The sequence below is a fragment of the Sander lucioperca genome, chromosome 2, assembly GCF_008315115.2.
Source record: "Sander lucioperca isolate FBNREF2018 chromosome 2, SLUC_FBN_1.2, whole genome shotgun sequence".
NCBI classification, from domain to species: domain Eukaryota; kingdom Metazoa; phylum Chordata; class Actinopteri; order Perciformes; family Percidae; genus Sander; species Sander lucioperca.
In genome coordinates this window covers 24,444,761-24,467,691 of record NC_050174.1, presented here as the reverse complement: position 1 = coordinate 24,467,691, position 22,931 = coordinate 24,444,761, and the positions used below count along the sequence as shown (strand labels likewise).

At 42.9% G+C, this 22,931-nt stretch overlaps 1 protein-coding gene across 6 annotated transcripts in view; it reads left to right on the top strand.

The window, feature by feature from the left end:
• Positions 1-13,048, top strand: part of tet3 (tet methylcytosine dioxygenase 3) — a 37,190-nt gene extending 24,142 nt beyond the window's left edge. For all 6 annotated transcript variants that reach the window (XM_035995324.1, XM_031300584.2, XM_035995306.1 and 3 more), the window contains 7 exons: positions 1,506-1,599; positions 2,686-2,894; positions 3,657-3,807; positions 4,007-4,096; positions 4,411-4,548; positions 4,709-5,063; positions 5,314-13,048. In XM_035995324.1, the coding sequence (XP_035851217.1) occupies positions 1,506-1,599; positions 2,686-2,894; positions 3,657-3,807; positions 4,007-4,096; positions 4,411-4,548; positions 4,709-5,063; positions 5,314-7,091 (2,815 nt within the window). In that variant the 3' untranslated portion in view covers positions 7,092-13,048. The remainder of the gene's footprint in view (positions 1-1,505; positions 1,600-2,685; positions 2,895-3,656; positions 3,808-4,006; positions 4,097-4,410; positions 4,549-4,708; positions 5,064-5,313) is intronic.
• The last annotated feature ends 9,883 nt before the right edge of the window (positions 13,049-22,931 follow it).

The following is a 22,931-nucleotide window of genomic DNA, read 5'->3' as shown; positions in this document are numbered from 1 at the left end:
GTGGTGACAGAGCCCACTCCCCTCCCACTCTCTGAGCCACCTCGGGCTGGTTCCTATTCAGGAGGAGCCCCTTCATTCACTGCCACAACAAATCTGCTCCGGCCTGAAGTTTTCACAATGGCAGGTATCAAGCAGGCAGGAGACCTGATCTGAGCTGTGAGCAGACTTCTGAAAAGTTCAGATGACCCATTCCCACCCCAACCCAACCTCTGACATCTCTCCTATCCCTCCCCCCAACACACACACACACACACACACACACACACACACACACACACAAATGCACGATTAGGACTACTATTAAGTAATCTCTCAACACTCTATTATTTGCCCAAGCAGGTGTTCACAAACAAACACAAAACAAAACAAAACTAAACAGATTTTTTTGAGTACACAAAATAAGCTCATTCATGCACATGTGGTCACAAACACCTGCACAGAAAATCTCCAAGAGAAGACCCTCTGACTGGCATTGTGTGGAGGCTAGTGGGTTCTGGTTTGCTCTGCCATGCTTGTGTGAATCTCAGCAGAGCCTTGTGAACACTCCTCACCAGCTAGTGCTGCTGAGGTTGGCCCGTCTATGTCAGTTTTGACATAAACTACTACTCCCACAGTCTACAAAATATACAGATTTAGAGCTACATTTGACAAGTGGCATAAAACGTAACAAACACACTCGATGAGGTCAATGTTTAACTAATTGATTAACCTCTAAAAAAACTGCATAATGTCTCCTATTACAGCTATTGCTGTTATTGAGTGGCACTAGTTGACCTTTATCAGCAACCATTTGGCCAACTGAGCAAATCTTATCTGAGCTGTCAGATTGTTCAACTCAGTTCCACACCTTACAGTGTTTTTTCATGTTAAGCATTAGACAGATTTGTTACACAGAAATGTAGGCTGTATTTGAGTGTTTTTTGGATTGTGAATACAGGCACAAAGCACACATCCATATTGCTGGTCAACTGGCTGTCAGGTGTAGTGTTTGTTGTGTGTTAGAGTGCAACTTTCAACACAAGGGAGGATGCAAAGCGTTTGATCAGTCAGTCAGCAAATTCTTGGAGGTCAGCTTGGTGTGTTAGGGCCCTACAGATAGGCATCAGGGCTAGCTGATCTGAAGAAAACCATTCTGGCTCCAAACACCAATAATTTATACTGTTTATTGCTCCCCAGTGGGGAAATTACAATTTACACTCTGTTTGTTAGAATTCACTACACACAGGCCTGAAATACACACATATGCTCAGGACCTATTCATGCACAAATGGAGAGATGTCAGAGTGAGTGGGCTGCCAGTGGTTGGGGGGGTACAGTGCCTTGCTCAAGAGCACCTGGCAGTGCCCAGGAGTTGAACTGGCATCTCTCCAGCTACCAAACCACACTCTGTACTTTGGTCCGTACTGGGACTTGAACCCGTAACCCTCCAGTTCCCAACCCAACTCCCTACAAGTGTTCAAGTGGAAGAACTTTAAAAGAACTAAATTGTTTTTCCTCCTGTGTAGGTATGGAGAGAAGGGGGATGCCATCCGGGTTGAGAAGGTGGTGTACACAGGCAGAGAGGGAAAAAGCTCTCAAGGATGTCCTATTGCTAAGTGGGTAAGTAGCATCGCATCACATCTGCCATGTGTTTGAAGTTTTGAAAGAGCCTTACATTACACAACTTTTAGCGTAGGTGACTGCTGTGGGATAAGAAGCATTAGTCTTTTGAGACTTGGTATTGTCACAGTCTCTTCTTTTTTTCTTTGATTGAGTTTACATTTTAAAACAACAGCCCATGACTCTTAAACAATAACATTTTGACAGGCTTTCAATAACTCAGTCAAAGCCTGATTGTGTTTAAGTGAGAGGCAGAAAAAAAACATGTTTTTAGACTTGCGTCCCACCTGACAACGACAGCCAATCAACAACAGATGTATGCCTGTGTGTGTGTGTGTGTGTGTGTGTGTGTGTGTGTGTGTATATAATGAGAGGTCCTGGAGAGACACCTAGCCAAGTTTGTCACCCACAGTGAGTAAATAAATATTAGGTCTCACTCTGTGACAACTGCCCAGCCTCCCTTCCAGTGTCACCCCTGACACATCCTGCTAATGACTTTATGGATTCAAAACAGCCATCCTACTGAGGGAGGGTGAGTGTGGGTGTGTTGGAGACAGAGAGAGGGGGAGTTTAGAGATAATAAAAGTGAAAGAGAGCAGGCTTGCACATATCAATAGCCATTTATCTTTACTGATAGAAAAAACTGTTGCAAGGAACGAATTATTAAGGTTACGAGAAGCAAAATGTTGAATATTTAAAGTCTTTGTCCACTAGTATATTTTATAGTATGAGACTCTCCAGCTATAGGTATTTAACCTTTAGCATCATAAGCAGATTTAGGATTGGTATCCAGTCACCACAGCAGGTCAGATTTCAGTACAAGTATCAAATATCCTTCCAAAATGCAGAAACATCAACTGTTTCTCAAGGTGCCTGCTTGAAGGCACAAATGTTTATTACTAACAAATTCAGTAACTCCAGAATTAGACAATAGAAGCTTTGGCAGCATGTCCTTTTAGTTGTAAGTATTGTGAATACAAATTAGAGTAGTGGAACTTAGTGAGCATAAATTAAGGTGTTGCTGGTAAAGAACCAGGGTGTTCACCTCCACTGGATAAAATAATGATCAGCTCTGTTTCCTGTCAGGTGATCCGTCGTAGCGGCGAGACAGAGAAGCTGCTGTGTCTGGTGCGTCAGCGTGCAGGCCACCACTGTGCCAACGCTGTCATCATCATCCTCATTATGGCCTGGGAAGGTGTCCCAAGGGCCCTGGCTGACAAGCTGTACAGCGATCTCAGTGTCACCCTCACCAAATATGGCAACCCCACCAGCCGACGCTGTGGCCTCAATGATGAGTGAGTAGCTGATGGGATCTTTCACACTGGTTTTCTAACATACAAGTTTGTGGATGTGCAGAGAGCAGACAGTTTGTATGATTTCAGCATTATATTGCATTCCAATGCTTTCACTGCACCTGTATGAGTTATCTTTTTAGGCACGTGCTAAACTGTTTTACAGTAGCTCAAGTCATCTTTATCAGAATTTTCAGGCAGACCCATGACACCAATAATCTATGCTCATGTGGGCATCTGTGACATGGAAAAGTACTCCAGAGACATAGAGCTAAATTTAAGGCAAATATTGTTGTATGCAGAAAAACAAACATTGTGTACACATTGTCCATGTCATACATCCCACTCCCACAATGAGCTATGAATGGATGTTGACACACCCTTGTTTAACCTGGTTTAGACATAGCCAGCATTCACTATCTGGGTTTAGAAAACAAGTCTTTCCCTCCTAGCAGCCTCTGAGTTATTACACTAGTTAGATACTTTAACCTATATTAGCCTATTAACTAATTGCATGTGAGTAGGTCAAATTTTATCTGTCTGTGCTACACATATATGAATGTAAGATAAAGTAAAAAGATATTTGTTTATGACACTTCTAAGAAGACCAAGCTTCAAATGAAATATTGTGCAAATGAGATTTCTCTGTTTCACATTGTTATATCCCACTCAACCCAGTTAAAATATAGTGTACAACATGATGCACATCATTTACACATCATTTACACATGAAGCTGAGAACGTGCTCAATGTCTCCCCCTGCAGTCGTACCTGTGCATGTCAAGGCAAGGACAGTGAAACTTGTGGTGCTTCCTTCTCCTTTGGCTGCTCCTGGAGTATGTACTTTAATGGCTGTAAGTACGCCCGAAGCAAAATACCGCGCAAGTTCAGGCTACAAGGAGATCGCCCTGAAGAGGTACTCATCACCTAAAAACCGCTTATTGTTTAGAACTATACGAAGAGAATAATAAGAATATAAGAATATGCTAATATTGAATTAGTGAGGTTTTAAAAATAAAATAAAAAAATCTTGTAATTTTAAGCTACTGTTTTATAGCTCTGTGGCTTTGTGTGTTGTTTTGTTTTGACCTGTGATCTATGTGTGTGCTCATCAGGAGGACAAACTCAGGGATAACTTCCAGCATCTGGCAACTGAGGTGGCTCCTTTGTACAAGCAGCTGGCCCCACAGGCCTTCAGTAACCAGGTTTGTTGTTAAGGCAAATACCCATCACAGTCTTTACACAATAACAACCTCAAGCTGTCAGCAACTATATTTGTCATCTTCCTCACACACAATGAGTAGTACTGTACACCAGACCATTCAGACATTGGCTGTCAAATAATAACACTCCTTGCTTCTTTGCACAAATACTGAGAAACTGAAAAAATCTACTGACAGGGATTGACTTAACTTACAAAAGTAATTTTTTTTCAAAATGACAAATAACACCTGTGATGTGCTGCCTACGTACAGACGTATGTGTGTCTATCTTGAATGTTGAATGTCCTCTTCCTCAGTGCCAGACAGAGTCGAAGGCTCCAGACTGCAGGCTGGGCTTGAAGGAAGGCCGCCCGTTCTCTGGAGTCACTGCTTGCATGGACTTCTGTGCCCACGCTCACAAGGACCAGCACAACCTCTACAATGGTTGCACAGTGGTAAGATCACCCACCCTACTCTTACATTTGTGTTTTGGGTGTTTTGTAGGGGTGAATAAATTATATACTGTTCTTACTGTGAATAAGTAAAATAATGTTGATGTTTTGTAGCTTGACACAGTTTACATTTAATCTTGCTTTCCCACTCTTTCTCTGTTAGGTGTGTACTTTAACTAAGGAGGACAACCGTTCGTTGAAGGAGATCCCTGAGGATGAGCAGCTCCATGTGTTGCCTCTTTACAGGATCTCCCAGACTGATGAGTTTGGCAGTGAAGAGGGCCAGCGTCTCAAGATGCAGACGGGAGCCATCCATGTGCTTCAGGCTTTCCGCCGTGAGGTACGCAAGTTGCCCGAACCTGCCAAGTCCTGCCGACAGCGCCGACTGGAGGCCAAAAAGGCCAACTCGGAGAAGAAGAAAAACAAGCTCATGCAGCAGGCAGGGGTGACACCAGAGAAAACAGTGGTCAAGGCTGAGGTCTGCATCACCGGTTCCCCTCAACTCCAAGGCAATAAAGGTTAGTTGTTTGTTTTTGTGTCACTCATAATGTACTTTGATTGAGTTCAACAGAGGTCCAGACTGTAACATTATTTTAAATTACTTGACTTGGGGCCTTGTTAGGTATCGTAAAATGCATTTACTCTAACCCTAATCTGCAAGCAGAGTGTAACAGAACTCAAATAAAACAGAAGACATAAACAATTAAAAACTAAAATGCATTTAAAGTCCAGTATGTAATTTACCTTTCCTTTGTTTTAAACATTCAGCAATTATAAAACAGGAAGTGAAGCCTAACATCAAGGAGCCCTTCAACGGATCAATAGATAGATACCCTGTGCAGGTAACAGACCCGTTCAACAACATCTATTCACACCCTGCCTACTATGCAAGGGGAGGCCTCCCCCCAACTGGCCAGCCCTCTGCACCAGACGCAGTAAACGGTTACCACCACAATCTGCCCGCAATGCACTATGGCTACTACAACTATCCACCCAATGCACTTTTCCCCCCTAAGCTGAGGACCTACGAGGGTCGAAATGGCTCTTTGCCCAAAGCAGGCAGCAAGGCTGTCCAGGTTGACACCAAGCCTGATATTCAGAGCCTTCAGGCCAGACTGGCCCAGTCCTACCCCAGCCACCCAGAGCAAGCCAACCAAGCCCACCACAGCGCTTATACCCAGCCTGCAGATTACAACCAGTCCCGTCCTTCCTCTGTCTGCTCTGAATCCTCCAACAGAGGCACTCCAGTCATCAAACAGGAGCCTATGGATGTGCCAGTCTATGAAGGCACAATGCAGAGCCAGGCTGGTGTCAACACACCTAGCACCACCCCCAAGCCTGCAGCCTGGCCTGGGCACAAGCTTAATGGAAGTATCGTAACTAAACTAAGTCCTGAAGCCTCATTGTTGAACCCGGACAAGCAGCAGTTTCACCAGCATCCCCAGCAGCGACAGCCCTCTCCTTACCCCCAGCAGTGGACATACCCTGGCTCAAATGCCCTGATGGTTTCCCCTGCCCCATCGCCGTCACTCAAGGTACCTCCGTCTCCATCTCCGCCCCCTCACCTAGTCACAGCGTTCCCAGGTAACGTACACCAAGTGTCCACACGCCCTGCCACCCCACACCCAAGCACCCCTCGCCCAGGTACACCACAGCCTGGCAGCTCTCACTCAGGCTTAGTTACACCACAGCCAAGCACCCCAGGCCCAGGAACCCCCAGGCACTGGGCCAGCCCTGGTCCTAGTCCTCAGCCGAATGCTTGGGCCATGGGGCCTATGGCACATAGCCCTGGTTTGAAGCACAGCAATCCTGCAGGAGCCTATCCTGACAAGATCTGGTCCAAGACTGGGGAAAGTCGGTGTTCAACTCCCCTTGGGCTCCAAGAGAAGGCCTGGAAGTCTTGTGGAGGTTCATTGGCAGGCAGTACCCCGTCCCCTGCCCCTGAGGGTCGCCTCTTCCCTGATTCCCTGCAGCAGTCAGATCAGGCCTGCTGGAATCCTGGCCGGGCTGAGAGTGATGTTGAGAGCACCCAGGGTCGTGAGGAGGATGAGGATGAGGTGTGGTCTGACAGTGAGCACAACTTCTTGGATCCCAACATTGGTGGCGTAGCGGTAGCACCCGCTCATGGCTCGATCCTGATTGAATGTGCCCGTCGGGAACTACATGCTACCACTCCTCTCAAAAAGCCTGATCGCTCTCACCCTACCCGCATCTCCCTGGTCTTCTACCAGCACAAGAACCTCAACCAGCCCATGCACGGCCTGGCTATATGGGAGGCCAAAATGAAGCTGCTGGCAGAGCGAGCGCTGCAGAGGCAGCAGGAAGCAGCTCTCCTTGGCCTCTCCCAGGATGACATCAAGGCCCTTGGGAAGAAACGCAAGTGGGGGGCTACGGTGGCAGGTGCCAGTCCTGGACCTGGACAATGTATAGACAAGAGGGAGGGGCCAGTGACACGGTTAGCCCCCACGTTCCACACTTCCTCTATGGTTACTGTGTCTCCCTATGCCTTCACCCGCCTCACTGGGCCCTACAGCCACTTTGTCTGAGGTCAGACAAACACAAACAGACTGATAGCTACAGAGTGGTGCAGTGGAGGGCTGGAGAGAGCGATGAGCAGGATGAATGTCTCTCAGCCGTCCCGCAGTCTGGCATCTCTCCATCCTGCCCCCTCCGCAGTCCACTTGGAGGAGGAGGGGACATTTTTATTGTTTTTTACCTCATGTCAGGCAGTGGTTTGGGCTTCAGACACACTGCCTGTGGTGCTCTTCCTCTCTCTTCCCTGGAGAGGAACTCCATTGCTTTTTCTTGTTCATAGAATTTTAATGATTCTAATTATTGCTATTATTATCAATATTATTATGATTGCTATTGTTACTGTCAATGTTGTTATTACAGGTATTATGATAATGAAGACTTGTTTGTTTTTTATTATTGCTGTTTTCATTAATGTTATTAATGATGTGATTGTTTTTGGTTATATATTTTTTTAAATCAATCAGTCTGAGTCAGTCAGACTCAGACAATTGCTTTTTCCATGTTTGGAAAACGTGTACCCCTTTTTCTGTTTTTGATTTTCTTTGTTCTTGTCAATCTTCCAGCTGTACTTGGAGGAGGAGCCATTATCTGCCTGGCAAGACAGCAAATCAATGTTACAGTACTCATATGTACGTATATATATAAAACAAAAAGCCTTTCTGGTAGGCTTGCCTTAGATATCTATCTCTATTTTGACATATACAGATATGTATCTTTGATTTTAAGGCAGTTTAGCCCTCCATAAAAGATCATTACAATTATTATTAACCTGGGCTCTATTTCCTAGTTTTGTGTTCAAATGTACGTTGCTTAGGCAGCAGCACTGCTGTCTAATGCCTCATTTCCACTGCATGGTTTGGCTCGACTTGAGTCAACTACATTTTTTTTTGGTACCAGGTGCTATTTTGCTTTTCACTGCGGCTAGTACCCTGTTAGTGTAGGCCGGATTCTCAGCTGGACGCTATAACGACATTGCGTGAAACTGCTGTGACATCATCTTCAAGCGATACTCGCGGGATCTTTTCATCTGCAACATTCCTGCACTTTGTCAACTGTACGGTGTAGTGTACAGCGTAGTATATGTCGTAGTTTTTGCGGGCTGCCATTTTTTAAAATCTGGGGCGAGTGAATAACAAAATTGCAGTCACAGTAACTTGGCTATTTTAAAATGGCAGGTTTATGCAGGATGTCCCCTGTCACACTAGTGACGATTCTCTCTGATCAATCAGCGGTCTGCAGTGTTTAAACTCGCTTTGAACCTCGGCCAAGGTGGTACCAGGTACTATCCACAACTTTTGTTAATGGAAACCCCATAAAAGAGTAGAGCCGTGCCGTACCATGCAGTGGAAATGTGGCACAAAACACAAAGGACAGTAACACTGTACTGGAACCTGCCAAAATCCTTTTTTTTAATTTTCTATTGCCTGGATCTTAGTATTTGCGTCATTTCGGTTTTAGTTGGGAAAATCTGTGCAATTCAGTCTCCCAGCATTATGTACAAATACAATATATTGTATTATTATCTACACAACTGGTGAGGACAGAAGAAAGAAGGAAGGAAAGACAGGGCTCCACTAAAGTCAGCTGTCAAAGCACTAAGCAGTGTATATCAGAATCTCATCATGTATTTGCACTGATACAAACAATTATACTGTACCTTTTTGATGTGACCACTGTAAGAAGCAGAACACATAAAAGGACTCTTTCAATTGGAGGCTGGTTCTTTGATATTACATGAAAACAGCTGAAGAGCAGTGCTTGGTTTTAACAGTTTGTTTTATGACTGTGCAGAGCCCCTAGAAGGCTAACACTGAATTTTAAAGTTATCAACAAAACCGAGCATCATGATGCAAAACGTAGGAAAATAATGCCCAGATTAAAAATAGTTGCAATTGCCATTTAAATCACATTTGGAGAAAACATTGCTGCTTCTCTTGTCGTTAGATGGCGTGCTCCTCCTCTTCTGCACCCCTCCAGCTTTTGACTGGTGCTCAATTTCCAGCTCTGATAGATTTCCATTCCACTACTCTTCATGGCACTTGATGCTGTACTTAGGTGCTCTAACTCTAATCTGGCTCAACTAGTATTCGCAAGTGAATTTGTTTTGCCCGAGGTGGAGTAGCAGAATGATGATTTATTGCTTCAAGACATCGGTGGAGGAAATGCTTACGAACGCTTTCCTTTGCTTGTCATGTGTTCCTGTAACTGTCCATATCTGGTACTTCACAGCGGCTAAAATAAGTGATACTATTTGCAAATGCCATTTGACCCAGATCTGCCACAGGTGGCATACTTTATCTTACTATAACGTTCAAGTAGAGGTGAGCACCTCTGAGTTTAAACTCTAGAGGGCAGCAGTGACTGCCGTTTCAAAGTGGGTAGTACAAACAAACCTGCAAGCACTTGAGATCCATTCAGAAGCCAGTAGAGCCTTGCCTTGCTACTTTAACCATCCATGGCCAGTAGAGGAGGATCTCACAGCCTGTTTGCTGACCATGGATGGGACTCACCAAAGCAGCTCAAGGGAAAGTTGATCTTTGTCCCCTTGTGGCACAAATGTGAATGAAGTCTGGAGAAGCTTTTGGGAAGCCCAATCCTGGGTTTAAGCAGAAGGAAACAGTGTTGGGACAGCAGTGCTTTTGGTGCTCCTACACACACACTCTGGTGCTCTCCTATTATTACACTTGATTTACTGTGAAAGGCCCACTCCTTCCTCTGCATGGTGCTGTCATCTTCGAGCAGAGGGAGGCGCTTCCTTCTGCAGGCACCTTGTCACCACCCTGTAGTTGCAGCTCTGTCATTGGGCTCGACAACTGGTTCATTTTGAGGTGCTTTTTGCAGTTTATTGGTGCAAAGTGGTTTGGTCTCAAACTAAGTACACTGTACAGGGCAGAGAAAGCACAGTCATTCAGTGCATTGTTCGTAACCCATTCACAGAGCAAACAATAGTACTAAGAGCTAAAGGGAGACCTTGGAAAATGACTGTAGCTTCTGGGAGTTGGCGCCAAATTCAAGTGCATTGAATCAATGAATCTCTCACTTTGCATGCATTGTGTCTTAAAATGACTCAAACGCATGGGAAAAGCCAAAGAGAGAGACTATTTGAGAGCCTGGATAGCCTTTTTTGTTTTCAGGCATCAACCATGTTACTATTTGATTAATTGAATTCAAGCAGTGACATGGTTTACTTGCAACATGTGTCGAAAATGAAAATGAGCGGCTAATAGAATTGGATACAGGCTGACTCCTGGCTGCTGGGGGGTTGTTTGAGTCAAGGCCCTGGTCATCTGTGAAAGACCCTGTTACCTCTCCCGAGGGTCTCCAGCTCTCTACCTCACGCTGTAGAGACACTGGTCACAATCACAACTTGCTACTGAGGGCAGAGAATCATGCATATGTCCCTTTGTGTGTTCTAGATCTCCACACTCATTTTAACCTCCTTTTTTACTCTTATTTATTACTACATGGTGATGATGATGATGATTGTCTTTGATGTTATTGTTTTTTTTTCATCTTTTTTTATATAGCTAATACAAATTGTACATAGAGAAGAAAAGATTTATAAAAGCACTTTTAATCTTGATTTTAATGACAAAAAGAAAGAGCCGATTATTGACAACTTGAAGCTTAGTTTTGTTTTTTTGTTTTTCTCAAGAGAGAGATAAAAATGTAAATATTAAAATATTTAGGTAAGATTATTTAACTGGTGAGGATAGTACCTGAACCATGAATGACAAGGGGGTATTTTGAGGTCTCTGACAGCCCTCCACAACAGTAAACAACACTTGGTCCCAATGTGTTGTGTGTAAATGTGTGCTTAGTAACACTGTGGTTCTGCTTTCGTAAGTACTGTACCCCTTGTCAGCATGTAACTGACAGAGACTTGTCACAAATTCATTAGCCCAATTATGTAACATGAAACCCCACTTGACTTACTCACTGACGACAGTCAATATAACTGGAGGATCCCCAATCAAATTTCAATTTAAGCTTAAAAAACTCAACGACAGTGATCTACTGGCAGTAAGCTAAGGACAAATCTAGAAAGGTAGCCGTAAACCTGATATGTGTTGTTTGTTGTTTAAAGAAATAGTTTGAAATTTTTGGGAAATATGCTTATTCACTTCCTTTGCCGAGAGTTCAGTGAAGACGATTGATACTACAAGTATTTGGAGCCAGCAGCCGGTTAGCTTAGCACCAAGATGGGAAACAGGGGAAACAGCTAGCCTGGCTCGGTGAACAGGTAACAAAATCCACCTACCAGCACGCATGATATCTTGTTTGTTTAATCCGTTGAAAAAAACCAAGTCTAAACAAGTTTATGTTGTGGTTTATGGTGGTTACGTGCCAGACTTTTTTCCAGGTAACTAGGCAACCAGCAGAGACTTCAGGAAGTCACTGCTCCCAGCCAAGACATTGTCTGGCACATAAACTCCTGTGAGATTGACAGTTTTTGTATGGATGAAGCAATAGAGCTTTAGAAGTGCTGGTAGGCAGATTTAGTTACCTCAGCTAGGTGTTTTCCCCTGTTTCCAGTCTTTATGCTAAGCTAACTGATGGCTGCTGGCTGTAGCTTTTATATTTAGCGTACAGAAATGAGAGTGGTATTGATCTTCTCATCAAAGTCTAATATTTCCCAAAATGTTGAACTTCTTCCCTTAATATCAGTAGAGTTGCCCTATAAATGTACCACCCATCATGTGCAGGGACGCATCCAAAGGTGGGGGGGGGGAATCAGAGAGAGATGTTTTAGCGAGTAATAGCCCAGCAATCTTTGTCAGTTGTGTTAGACTATCAGGTAAGAGACCGCCTCCCTGCTTGTTTAGATGTATCTATCATTATCTATTCTAGTTCTCATTATATTAAGTATGAAATTGGCATAAAAATCATGATGCCCCTGTGGAAGATTAGATACCATGCTAGTTTGTAATAATTCATCATATGATACACACATCATGGCCAACAGTAGTTTGACTGGTGCAGGGCTGGGACTGGAATGACAGCCCATTTTACTCTTTAACCATAACATTACACACACACACACACACACACACACATTTGCCTAACAATGGGTGCTGAGGATACAGTGTACATGATATCTTAATGACTGTAAATTTCTAAATGTCTCGCAAGTTTGGTGGATGGTTGTCATGAGACGCCTCCTCCCAAACACAAACCGAGATGAGGGGGTCAGTCAGCTGGTGCTATGATGCTGCACCTTAAAATTCACTGTGTAAAAAAGTGCGAGGGATAAATGAATACCACAAATATTTTTCTGAGCTCTTCGAATGTCAAGAGAAGTATACTTTTGATTCAAGCAGTTTCACGGGATGGGAAGCTGCCCAGGTGCTGACTTTATGAAAAGTCTTTTGTTACGATGCTACAAATTTACATCTCTTTTTGAGGGCAGGGGTGGCACTCAAACAGTTGATCACATTCTCTATTAATATTCATTCCATATTGTACTTGAACTCATTAAAACTAGGATGAGAAATAGAATCATATATGAGGACTGTTTTTTGGGTTTCACATTTGGTACAGCAAGTACCAAAGGCTATTGAAATGATTTTTGGAGTATGTTGTACATGTTCATGTTAACTGAATGCTAAGATATTTGAACAATATAAGAAGAGTAATTGTGTACTGCCTCCCTTCCTCTCCCTGGTCATGCACTTCTTTTACTCCACCCCTCTCTTATTCTTAACATACACCTTGTATATTCTGTCTTTCTCACACACACACACACACATACAGATATAGATATGCATCTCACTGTGTGTGGCCCACTTTTAGAAGTCGATTGAACACCTAATTTAATGAACACTCTCCAAATTTGAGATACAGACTTGGACCCTGGCCCATACAAAAAAAGAAAAATGAACCTACACAACTGGCAGCTACATTTGAGTTTTAGGATTGCTCTTGGTTCTTTATTTTCATGTCAAGGATGCAGTATGTAAAAAAAAAAGTGTTTTTGTTCAGTCTCTCTCTCTTTGTAGCTGTATGGTGTATCATGTGAATACATAGTGTATGTGGTAAAAACCCCACAATATTGTTTTATGTTGCGCGATAAATAAAAACATTGAAGTGAAAACAAAGTGTTTGGTCAAGTGACTTTATTTTCTGCTCAAGATGTAACCAATTATGGTCATTATTATTGTGGTGCAGTGATGGTCAACCTACAGCTTTGGTGTGAAAATGTGTTCCAACAGGAAAGTCATTGGCATAATTTCACTGATTTGTGCCTCCAATTTGATGAGTAACCTCAGAGTGGTCTCACAACAAGGAATAGAAAGCTTCAACTAGGGTGGCCGGGCTAGCTCAGTTAGTAGAGCAGGCGCACGTATATAGAGGTTTACTCCTTGACGCAGCAGCCGTGGGTTCGACTCCGACCCGCGTCCCTTTGCTGCATGTCATTCCCCCTCTCTCTCCCCTTTCATATCTTCATCTGTCCTGTAGAATTAAAGGCCAAAAAATAATCTTAAATAGAAAGCTTCAGCTAGGGCTCTATCTTATTTGGCATCCTCTGTTCTTTTGTTACACCACTCACCTGCTAGTAAAAAAATAAAAAAGTGCACCATGCTTTTTACCATGTATGGTAGCCTATCAGTTTCTCAAAGAGTGGTCATTTGGTAAAATATGTTTTTAATGTAAAATACAAAACAGTGTTTCCCAAAATGTCTGCAAGCGACTCTATAAGACAGTGAGGAACATAGATTTGTTGTTTTCAATATTAAATAAACTTGTGTGTACATTTAAACATTATTATTTGAATTGGCTGTTTTTCTGTGTTGTCGGACTTCAGCAATGAAGCCGACCATTTTGTGACAATGCCTTCAATTTACGTCTCAAATGATCAGCATGACGTGAAGGATATACAGAGGAATGAAGTTTACGGTTACTGTCAACTGACAAGATGGATCGATGGCTTCAGACAGACATTGCTTCCCTGATGTCTCAGCATAAGCAGCACCATTCTTCCTCATTAAGACGGCAACAGAGACAATGAGTGAGGAAGCTATCATTTCATTTGGCTGTCATTTGTAATATATTGTTAAAGTAGGAGCCCTATTGTTTTTGGGGATATTTTGTCACTTAGGTGGTCCGTTTTTTTCTTTTATTGGGTCCTTGGTCTGAAATGTTTGAGAAACACTGGCCTATGTGGCACTGCATCTCATTTTCTTTACTGGAAGGGCACCAGTATGGTGGCCCTGAGAGCTCAAATCACTGCAAATGAAGAAAACATGCAGATAGACAACCCATGCAAATGAAGAAACATCTTCACCAACGTGACAACACATGCAGCCTTTAGAAAACATTTTAACCAACTTCACGACACACGAAAACATCAATTTGACGACACATGCGCAGCATTTAGAAAAAGCGTTGCAAATAGAGAAGCTTCCAACACAACGGAAACAGTTTCCAGGGGACACTAAAAAGTGATGCACACTGCTGGGACACGCTAGTTGTTGCCATGGTTTGTTCTGTCACCAGAGGGCAGTGTATCAGTCAATGTCAATAGGCAGGCAATGATATTTTCAGAAGAAAAACAAAAAACAAACAGCAAATCTGTCGCTCTATTTTGACAGGCATAGAGGAGGCCTCGTGAAGGAGATAGCATGGAGTCGATTCTGGCCTGCCTCGCCCCCGATCCCTCCCCCTCCTCCTCTTCCAGCTTGCCCGGATGTAGTGTTGACAGGTGGGCTCTCAAGGTGCTGGTCGTCGCGTGGTATGTGAGTTTGGTCTTACATATTTTACATATCGCTTTGTCCTTACTCGTGATTTTTCCCTGTTTTTCTTTGGGAACCCAAAGTAGCGCCAAACTCCTCGTCAGGTGTGGTTGTTGTAGGCGTTGGCGCAGCCATTGTTTTGGTATACAAAATAGGCGCTAACCAGGACACTAACGTCACCTACAGGAGCCCAGATGACCAATAATAGCCTTGCTAATGAGCTCGCGATTCACAACTTCACCAGGTGTGAAAAAGCCTCGGAATCTGAATTGAAAACGTTTACAAGCAAACACATTTACAAAAAATAATGCCCGTAACAGGTTCGAATATTAAGGGCTGCCTAATATTCGTTCGAATATCATTATATTTTTAAATATTCAAATTATATTCAAATAACTAAGTTCGGAGTCAAAGCCCTACCCTGAAGGTACAAACTCCAGACAACAAGTAGTATTTGCAAGTACATTAGCTTTAAATAAGCAAAAGTACAAAGAGCCAAATGAAAGTGCAGCTGTAAAAATATATTTAAATGTTTTTTTGTGTTTTTTTTGTTTGTTTTTTTAACCAAGGTGCAGTCGGAAAAGAAGTGTTTTTAGCCTGCGGCGGAAGATGCGTAGGCTTTCGGCTGTTCTGATGTCAGTAGGGAGCTCATTCCACCATTTAGGAGCCAGGACAGCAAACAGTCGGGATTGCGTTGAGTGATTATAGTTGTCCCTCGCTGTGAGGGGGCAGCAAGCAGGTTGGCTGATGCAGAGCGGAGTAGGCGGGCTGGGGTGTACGGTTTGACCATGTCCTGGATGGAAGCTGTATGCAAGTACTAGAGTCTTGAAGCGGATGCGGGCAACAACTGGTAACCAGTGAAGAGAGCGGATGAGCGGTGTAGTGTGAGAGAACTTGGCGAGGTTGAAGACCAGTTGAGCTGCCGCGTTCTGAATGAGCTGCAGGGGCCGGCTGGCACATGCAGGCAGGCCAATCAGGAGGGAGTTGCAGTAGTCTGAGTCTCGCTTTGCCAGACCCTCCTCCAAAGCGCACTGGAGGAGAGTCTGGCTACTCCACATAGCATTCAGAATCGTCTTTGGCGGTGCTAAGCACCGGAGAAAAGCCGCGGTGCCACTGCAAAATAGGCTCAGAAGAATCTTGTTTTGGTGAAAACAGAAAACTCAGATTGGACAGATAGTCTAGCTAGCTGTCTGGATTTACCCTGCAGAGATCTGACGAGCAGTTAACCATAGTCCTCATAAATCGACCGGAATTTAAAATGCCAACACAAAGGAAGCCCAAGGCAACGGATATCCGGCCTAAATAAGTGAAATCCTGCGGATTTTCTGGCGGCAACGGAGCAGTCACGGAAGTGGAACGTCAAGTATATAGACTACAGTAGTCTAGACGTGAGATGACTACAGCCTGATCCAGAACCTGAGCCGCCTTCTGCGTTAGAAGGGGACGTATCCTTCTGATGTTATGCAGCATGTATCTACATATCGGGTAGTTGCAGCAATGTTAGCAGTGAAGGAGAGTTGGTCGTCAAGTGTCACACCCAGGTTTCTAGCAGTCTGGGTGGGGACTACCACAGAGTTGTCAATTCAATCAGGAGAGACTTTGTTGCAGATATGCAAAGGTTTATTTGTACATATGTATAATATGAAATGTACAGAGTCTTTGGAGAGTAGACTCCATCGTTATAAAATACATTTTTAAGGGGTAGAGAAGCCAAGACATTTCCCCCCCGATAGAGTCTAGACGCTGGTGGTGGTGGTGAAAGAGCCCGAAGACCGGCCCGAAGGAGCCGAAGGAGCCGACGGGAGCAGTCTGCCAGAGGAGGACCCAGGGTGTTGTGGGTGATGATGACTGGAGGTGGAAGGGGAGGAGGAGGGTTGCGCACTTTGCCTGAAATGACAACTGACAGCAGAGAGAAGAACAGATTTAAAGCAGGGATGCCATGCTGTGATTGGCTCGTGAAATTCATGGCCAATTCTGGTTGTTTTAACTGAAAGTGAACGCCTCGAAACAGCTGATCAGTTTTAGGAAGAGAGAGAGGTGGATGAAGTTTTAGAAGTCTTCCTGAAAGAATTTACGGTGAGCTATATTTGTTATAGTCAGGTCCTGGGCAGGAGAAGGAGCTCAGTCTTGTCAAGGTTGAGTTTCAGATGGTGTGTGGACATCCAAGAAGAAATGTCAGTCAGAGAGGCCGAAATACGTTTTCATTCATCTGTGTTCATCACTTTTTTGTGTGTGTCCTGGATTTTTTAATTCTCCGTGTGTCCTCCAGTTGATGAAGATGCTTTGTCAACGTCTCGTAAATGCTGCACGTGTGTGGAAATTGATGTTTTTGTGTCGTCCTACATTTTCTTGTGTTGTGTCTATTGCATGTTTTCTTAATTTGCAGTGTGTGCAAATTCTTTAAACCAATCACAATCGTCATGGGCGATGCTAAGAGGTTATATCAGAACACAACCACTCCCCCCGCATGTCACGTCAGTCTGACCGTGCCCACTACCTGAAAAACCTAGACTGATATCAAAACAGAACATAAGCAACACCAGGGTTGTAGAAATAAGTCAGAAAATCTCAGATGAGCTATGGGAGTCCACTGTTTCACTAATCCATACACCATCTTTCTGTGTGAGACACAATCTGATACAATTAAAAAAATGTCATCGACTACATTATTCTAATCAGTGAAAAGAGTAGAGAGAATTCATTCAATATCTATGCTACCTAAGAGTTTGGTTGATCCCTCTCAGCCATGACCTGAAGCAGCTGCACCACGGCAGAAAGGACTTCCTTCAGCATTGTCAGGGCATCTGCTATATCAGGTAGCCTTCCCAGCCAATGGACTCTCTAGCCACGGTACATATGCTGTGTTTCCACTACATGGTACGCATCTGCTCAACTCCACTCACTTCTTTGGTACCAGTACTTTTCTCTTTTCGTTTTCCACTGCGGATAGTAGCCCCTCAGTGTAGGCGGGATTCTCAACTGATCGCCATAACAACGCTGGATGAAACTGCCGTGACATCTTCAACGCATCACTCGCTAAAATCCTTTCACTGGCAACCAAACAGAGGAACATCTGGACGTCAATTGTACGGCATAGTGTACAGCTTAGTTTAGCAGGCTGCCATTTTTAGTCAAATCTGGAATGAGTGAATAAAAAAATTGCCATCACTATTGATGGTACCCTTCAGTTTCAGCTCAGCTGACCTGGAAAAAAAGTACCAGGTACCAGGTACTATCAACAACCTCTGTCGATGTAAAACCAAAATAAAGCGTTAGTTGTTAGTTGAGCCGTAGTTGAGCCGTACCATGCAGTGGAAAAGCAGCAATATATTGTTGCATTCTCACAAATAACCACAGATGACGTGAATTATTCTCCCAATGAAAAACTGAGACTGAAGACAGAAGAGAAGTTTAGGTCTGTGTGTGTGTGTGTGTGTGTGTGTGTGTGTGTGTGTGTGTGGGTGTGTGTGTGTGTGTGTGTGTGTGTGTGTGTGTGTGTGTGGGTGTGCGTGTGTGTGCATACGATGTGATGTTAAGCAGCAGTCGTGGAGAAGTGCTCTACACGTTTATGTTTATTAAGTTATGGGGGCTTTGGGGGAGTTATGTGAGTGGGGGGCTTTGGCCTGATGCAGCATGAATGACAGGGGGGTATCAACTGTGGCGTGTGCTTCCTGTAGTTTCCTGGAGAGCAGGATTGTTTATTGCTATACTCATGTACTGTATTTCAGAGCTACTGCTTGGTGTCTCTGTCTGACAGTCTGGATGCCAGTTATGGTGTGTATGTAATGGTTGCTGATGTAGGATGGGAGTCTGTGGGCCAGTTTTAGTGCATTGTTTTGAATTATTTGTAGACGTTGTAGCTGGTTGTCAGAGATGGTAATCCAGGCGGGGATTGAGTGTTCAAAGAGTGGTCTGATGTAGAGCTGAAGATCTTTGCCCGAACCGACTGGACCCGACGGGACCCGACGGGTTCGGTCTTCATTTCTATCATGTTACACGGGCTCGGGCCGGGCTCGGGCTTGCGCTCCAAGTTGCGCAGTAAACGAGCGGTCAGGTGAAGCGTTTCGATTAGCGTGTAAATGGATGCTGAGGAGGTGAAACGGAGGCTGGCTTCTGGAGGACTTATTTTATTTCTTTGTTCCAACTTCCAACTGGCCGATAGCCTCCGTTAGTCATGAATAAATTATGTTAAAAAATGTATAAATTACTCATTCTTGACGGAAAACAGCTGTATGCGTGCGGCGCAGTCTCTTTTTTCTTTCTCTCCCTTTTCCGCCGAGTGGTGTGAAGAGCTATTCTCCGACATGCGCTCTAATCATTGCTGATAGACGGCCTTTTGTACAGTCGGGCTGTGAACGGGTTCGGGCTTTTAAAAATCTGTCAATCAAAATGTACTGGTCGGGCTCGGGCCGAATTCTGTCGGGCTCGGGCCTTGTCGGGCCGAACTTTTAAGGCCCGTTTACAGCTCTAGTCTGATGTATGCCAGGTATAATGACTGTAGAGGGTGATGCGCCATGTTTTCCACAGAGGGCTTTGAGATGGTTCAATCTGTTGTTTGCTATTTGTTCCAGGTTATTATTGTCTTTTGTCCAGGTGATGTTTTGAAATGTTACACTGAGACATGTTGCTTCTTTGCTAATATTCATTTTCTGATTGTTGAGTGATAGGTTGAGATGTTGGAAGCAACTTTGACTTTGATTTGTTATCCAGAAAGCTTGAAATGATGGATTGGGTGAGTTTTGGGAGTTTGAGGTTGGTGTCCAGTAGTCTGTAGTTGAGTCCATTGTGCCATACTTTGTCGAATGCTTTTTCAATGTCGAAGGAAATTGCCAATTGTTTTTTTTTTTTTTTCTTTGTTAAAGTTTCTGTAGATCTCTTCTGATAGTTGGAGAAGGTTGTCTGTTGTTGCTCTCCCCTTTCCTGAAACCGTGTTTTCCTAGGAGGCCCATTGATTCTATGTGGTTAGTGAGACATAAAGTGACCACACACAGAGATGTCTTTCTTTATAGTTAGATAAAAAGCTTATTACTGAAGAATTGAACAGTGCTTACTGATTACTGAGGCAAGCAGATTACAAAAGAGCTAATGTTCTTAATGGGCTGAATTGAAACATATTCTAACTTAAATTTGCGCCATGTGAACCGAATAATACAGTATTCATTTATCAATTTGGATTCTATCCAACAATGGAAACAACCTTGACGATAACATATGACTGCTGGTCTCGGGGTAGGTTGGTTTGTATTTGTGAAGAACTATTTGATCATACTTGATTGCATGTAAAACAAACCTGAGGCAGATAATAACCTCTGCCAAGGAGGTTATGATTTTCATGAAACTTGGGGGAAGGGTGTAGCATGGGCAAGGAAGAACCCTTGGATCTGAATCACAGGGCGGATACACAAATTATGTTTTCACTTCCATGCCCTATCTCCAACATTAGGAGATAGGACATGCTTTGTTGGAGGTCTTTGTTGAAATTCTACATTTCTTTCAGCTGACCTTTACATTTACACCGTGGGAGTTCCATCTTTCAGGAAAGAGGCACAAAGGCTGACAAAAAGACAGAAACCCAATAGCATTGTTTACTCAGCTCTCCTCACATACCTTACAGACTAAATTACAGCAGCAATATTAATATTATTTTTTTTTACATACTCCATCCTTGACATGAAAAAAAGCTTTACTAATTTTGCAGCTTTATTGAAAACGCCTTTAGCTATTTACTAACTGAATAGCACATTATGTAGCATGCTAAAATGCCAAATGTTGCAAAGCATGTGGGCCAGTTCAGACAGTCAAGTTGAGCTGCACTGCTAGATTCACACAGGACATTTCCCCTGTCTTTTTAAATCTGTGAGAAATTATCAGCTCTCCATCTTCCACTGCTGCGGCTCCTTACACTATTACCAGATTGTGCGGTTTGGGCGACTTTTTATTTGATTGGGTAGGTCAAATTTGTTGTGAGACAGGTTGTGATAATTTGGGCTACTTTATGTACCATTTGAGTAGTTTCCACCCAAAAAAATGTAGGCTATATTCCAATAAATTTGACCATCCGAGTAGTATGTTTGACATTGACCGGGCGCTGAGTTCATTAAGCTCAGCTTGACACACAATGACTCATAACTAATGTAATTTCCATTTCTTACAGCTACATTGAAACTTTTTTTCTCATTGCTCTGTGATAAAAGACTAAAAAAGACAGTTGACATTTGTTCATATGAGTAAACACTTTGACATTTAATGTAATGTTTATTTTATGAGTTCTATTATACATTTTTCATTAGAGGTGGAAAAAGGGACTTTTAGGTTTGGATTTTTTGTGCTTCAAAGCTTTGGTACTAATCAACAGCGAATATTCGAAGCTTGGGTGGTGGCGGCCTTGGTGGGGTTGGGGGGGTTGGGGAGGAATGATCAGGGCCAGTCAGACCAACATAAGCGATCCGGCGAATTCACTGCAGGGTTGTGCTGTGGTGGGAGTATCACTTAAAATGCTCATTTGTGTGATGTCCTGTTATGTTATTTAACACCCAATGTAGCACAAATAGAATTCATCTTTTACAATTATTGCTTTCCTTCAAATTGTTTATAGATCTCCACATTTCCAATCGTCTTGGGCGGCGCTAAGCTCCAGACGCAGAGAGCGTGGCTCTCCAAAATGTTCTCGGGAAGGAACTTGTTTTGGTGTAACACTACATAAGTAGTATATAAGGATACTTTTGGGGACGTTTGGGTGGTGGAGTGCGGTACTGCATGTGAACACGCATGAGAGGGCGAAGACGACACTTAAGATGGCGGCAGGGGGGTAAGTGCATGTGAACAAGCATGAGGTGTGTGTGTGTGTGTGTGTGTGTGTGTGTGTGTGTGTGTGTGTGTGGGTTAGGGTGTTTGGAACGAATTCCGAAAGTCAAATGCAGTGACGTGACCCTCTGTAAGAAAAAGGATGCTTTTAAATTACTAAAATAGGGCAAGCCACAAGTAAAATCATGTTGGAGCACTGAGGACCAGATGCTGTTTAACTATTTTATATCAGTTTGAGACTAGAAGACTTTCAGAAAGCACTATCATGGTGGGAGAAGATCAGGGGCATTTACATGCATGCCAAGTCAACTAAACCAGCTGTAAAGAGCATGACTCAAATACACATTTTCCTACAGATAACTTTTGAAACTGATCAACAAGAAGAACATTTTCCATGGCCTGCAAATATGAAAAGTAAAAACTCAGATTTTTCACATCTTAATGTTATCCACTCATACAATTGCATGGAGAATACTGTATGTAAGACCTGAAACATTACATTATATTATATTTAAATCCTGAAACATGACATTAAACTATATGTTAGACCTGAAACATGACATTAAACTATATGTAAAACCTGAAACATGACATTAAACTATATGTAAAACCTGAGTCATGACATTAAACTATATGTAAGACCTGAAACATAACATTAAACTATATGTAATTCCTGAAACATGACATTAAACCTATATGTAAGACCTGAAACATAACATTAAACTATATGTAAGACCTGAAACATAACATTAAACTATATGTAAGACCTGAAACATAACATTAAACTATATGTAATTCCTGAAACATGACATTAAACCTATATGTAAGACCTGAAAAATAACATTAAACTATATGTAAGACCTGAAACATAACATTAAACTATATGTAAGACCTGAAACATAACATTAAACTATATGTAATTCCTGAAACATGACATTAAACCTATATGTAAGACCTGAAACATGGCATTATTTTAATATAAAGTTTACAGAAGAATTAGTTTGTCTGTCTTAGGCCATAACTGTGACATTCATGAATTGAATGTCATTAACTCTTCCAAAACTGTATACAGAGCATCCAGACTATAGCAGAGAACCTACGTAGCAGCAGAGAAAGCTAGCAAGCTTGTCAACAATAATATCTTGTTGTAGTTTCACATTATCTGTGTTATGGAGCTCAGCGTAAATTCTTGCAGGAAGACTTCTAACTTAATCACATTTCTCTCTCTTCTAAAACTGAACAGCTGTTAGAGGCGCTCACTTTCATCTAACCAATCAGAAGCGGCCTTGAATTTCACAAGCCAATCACAGCATG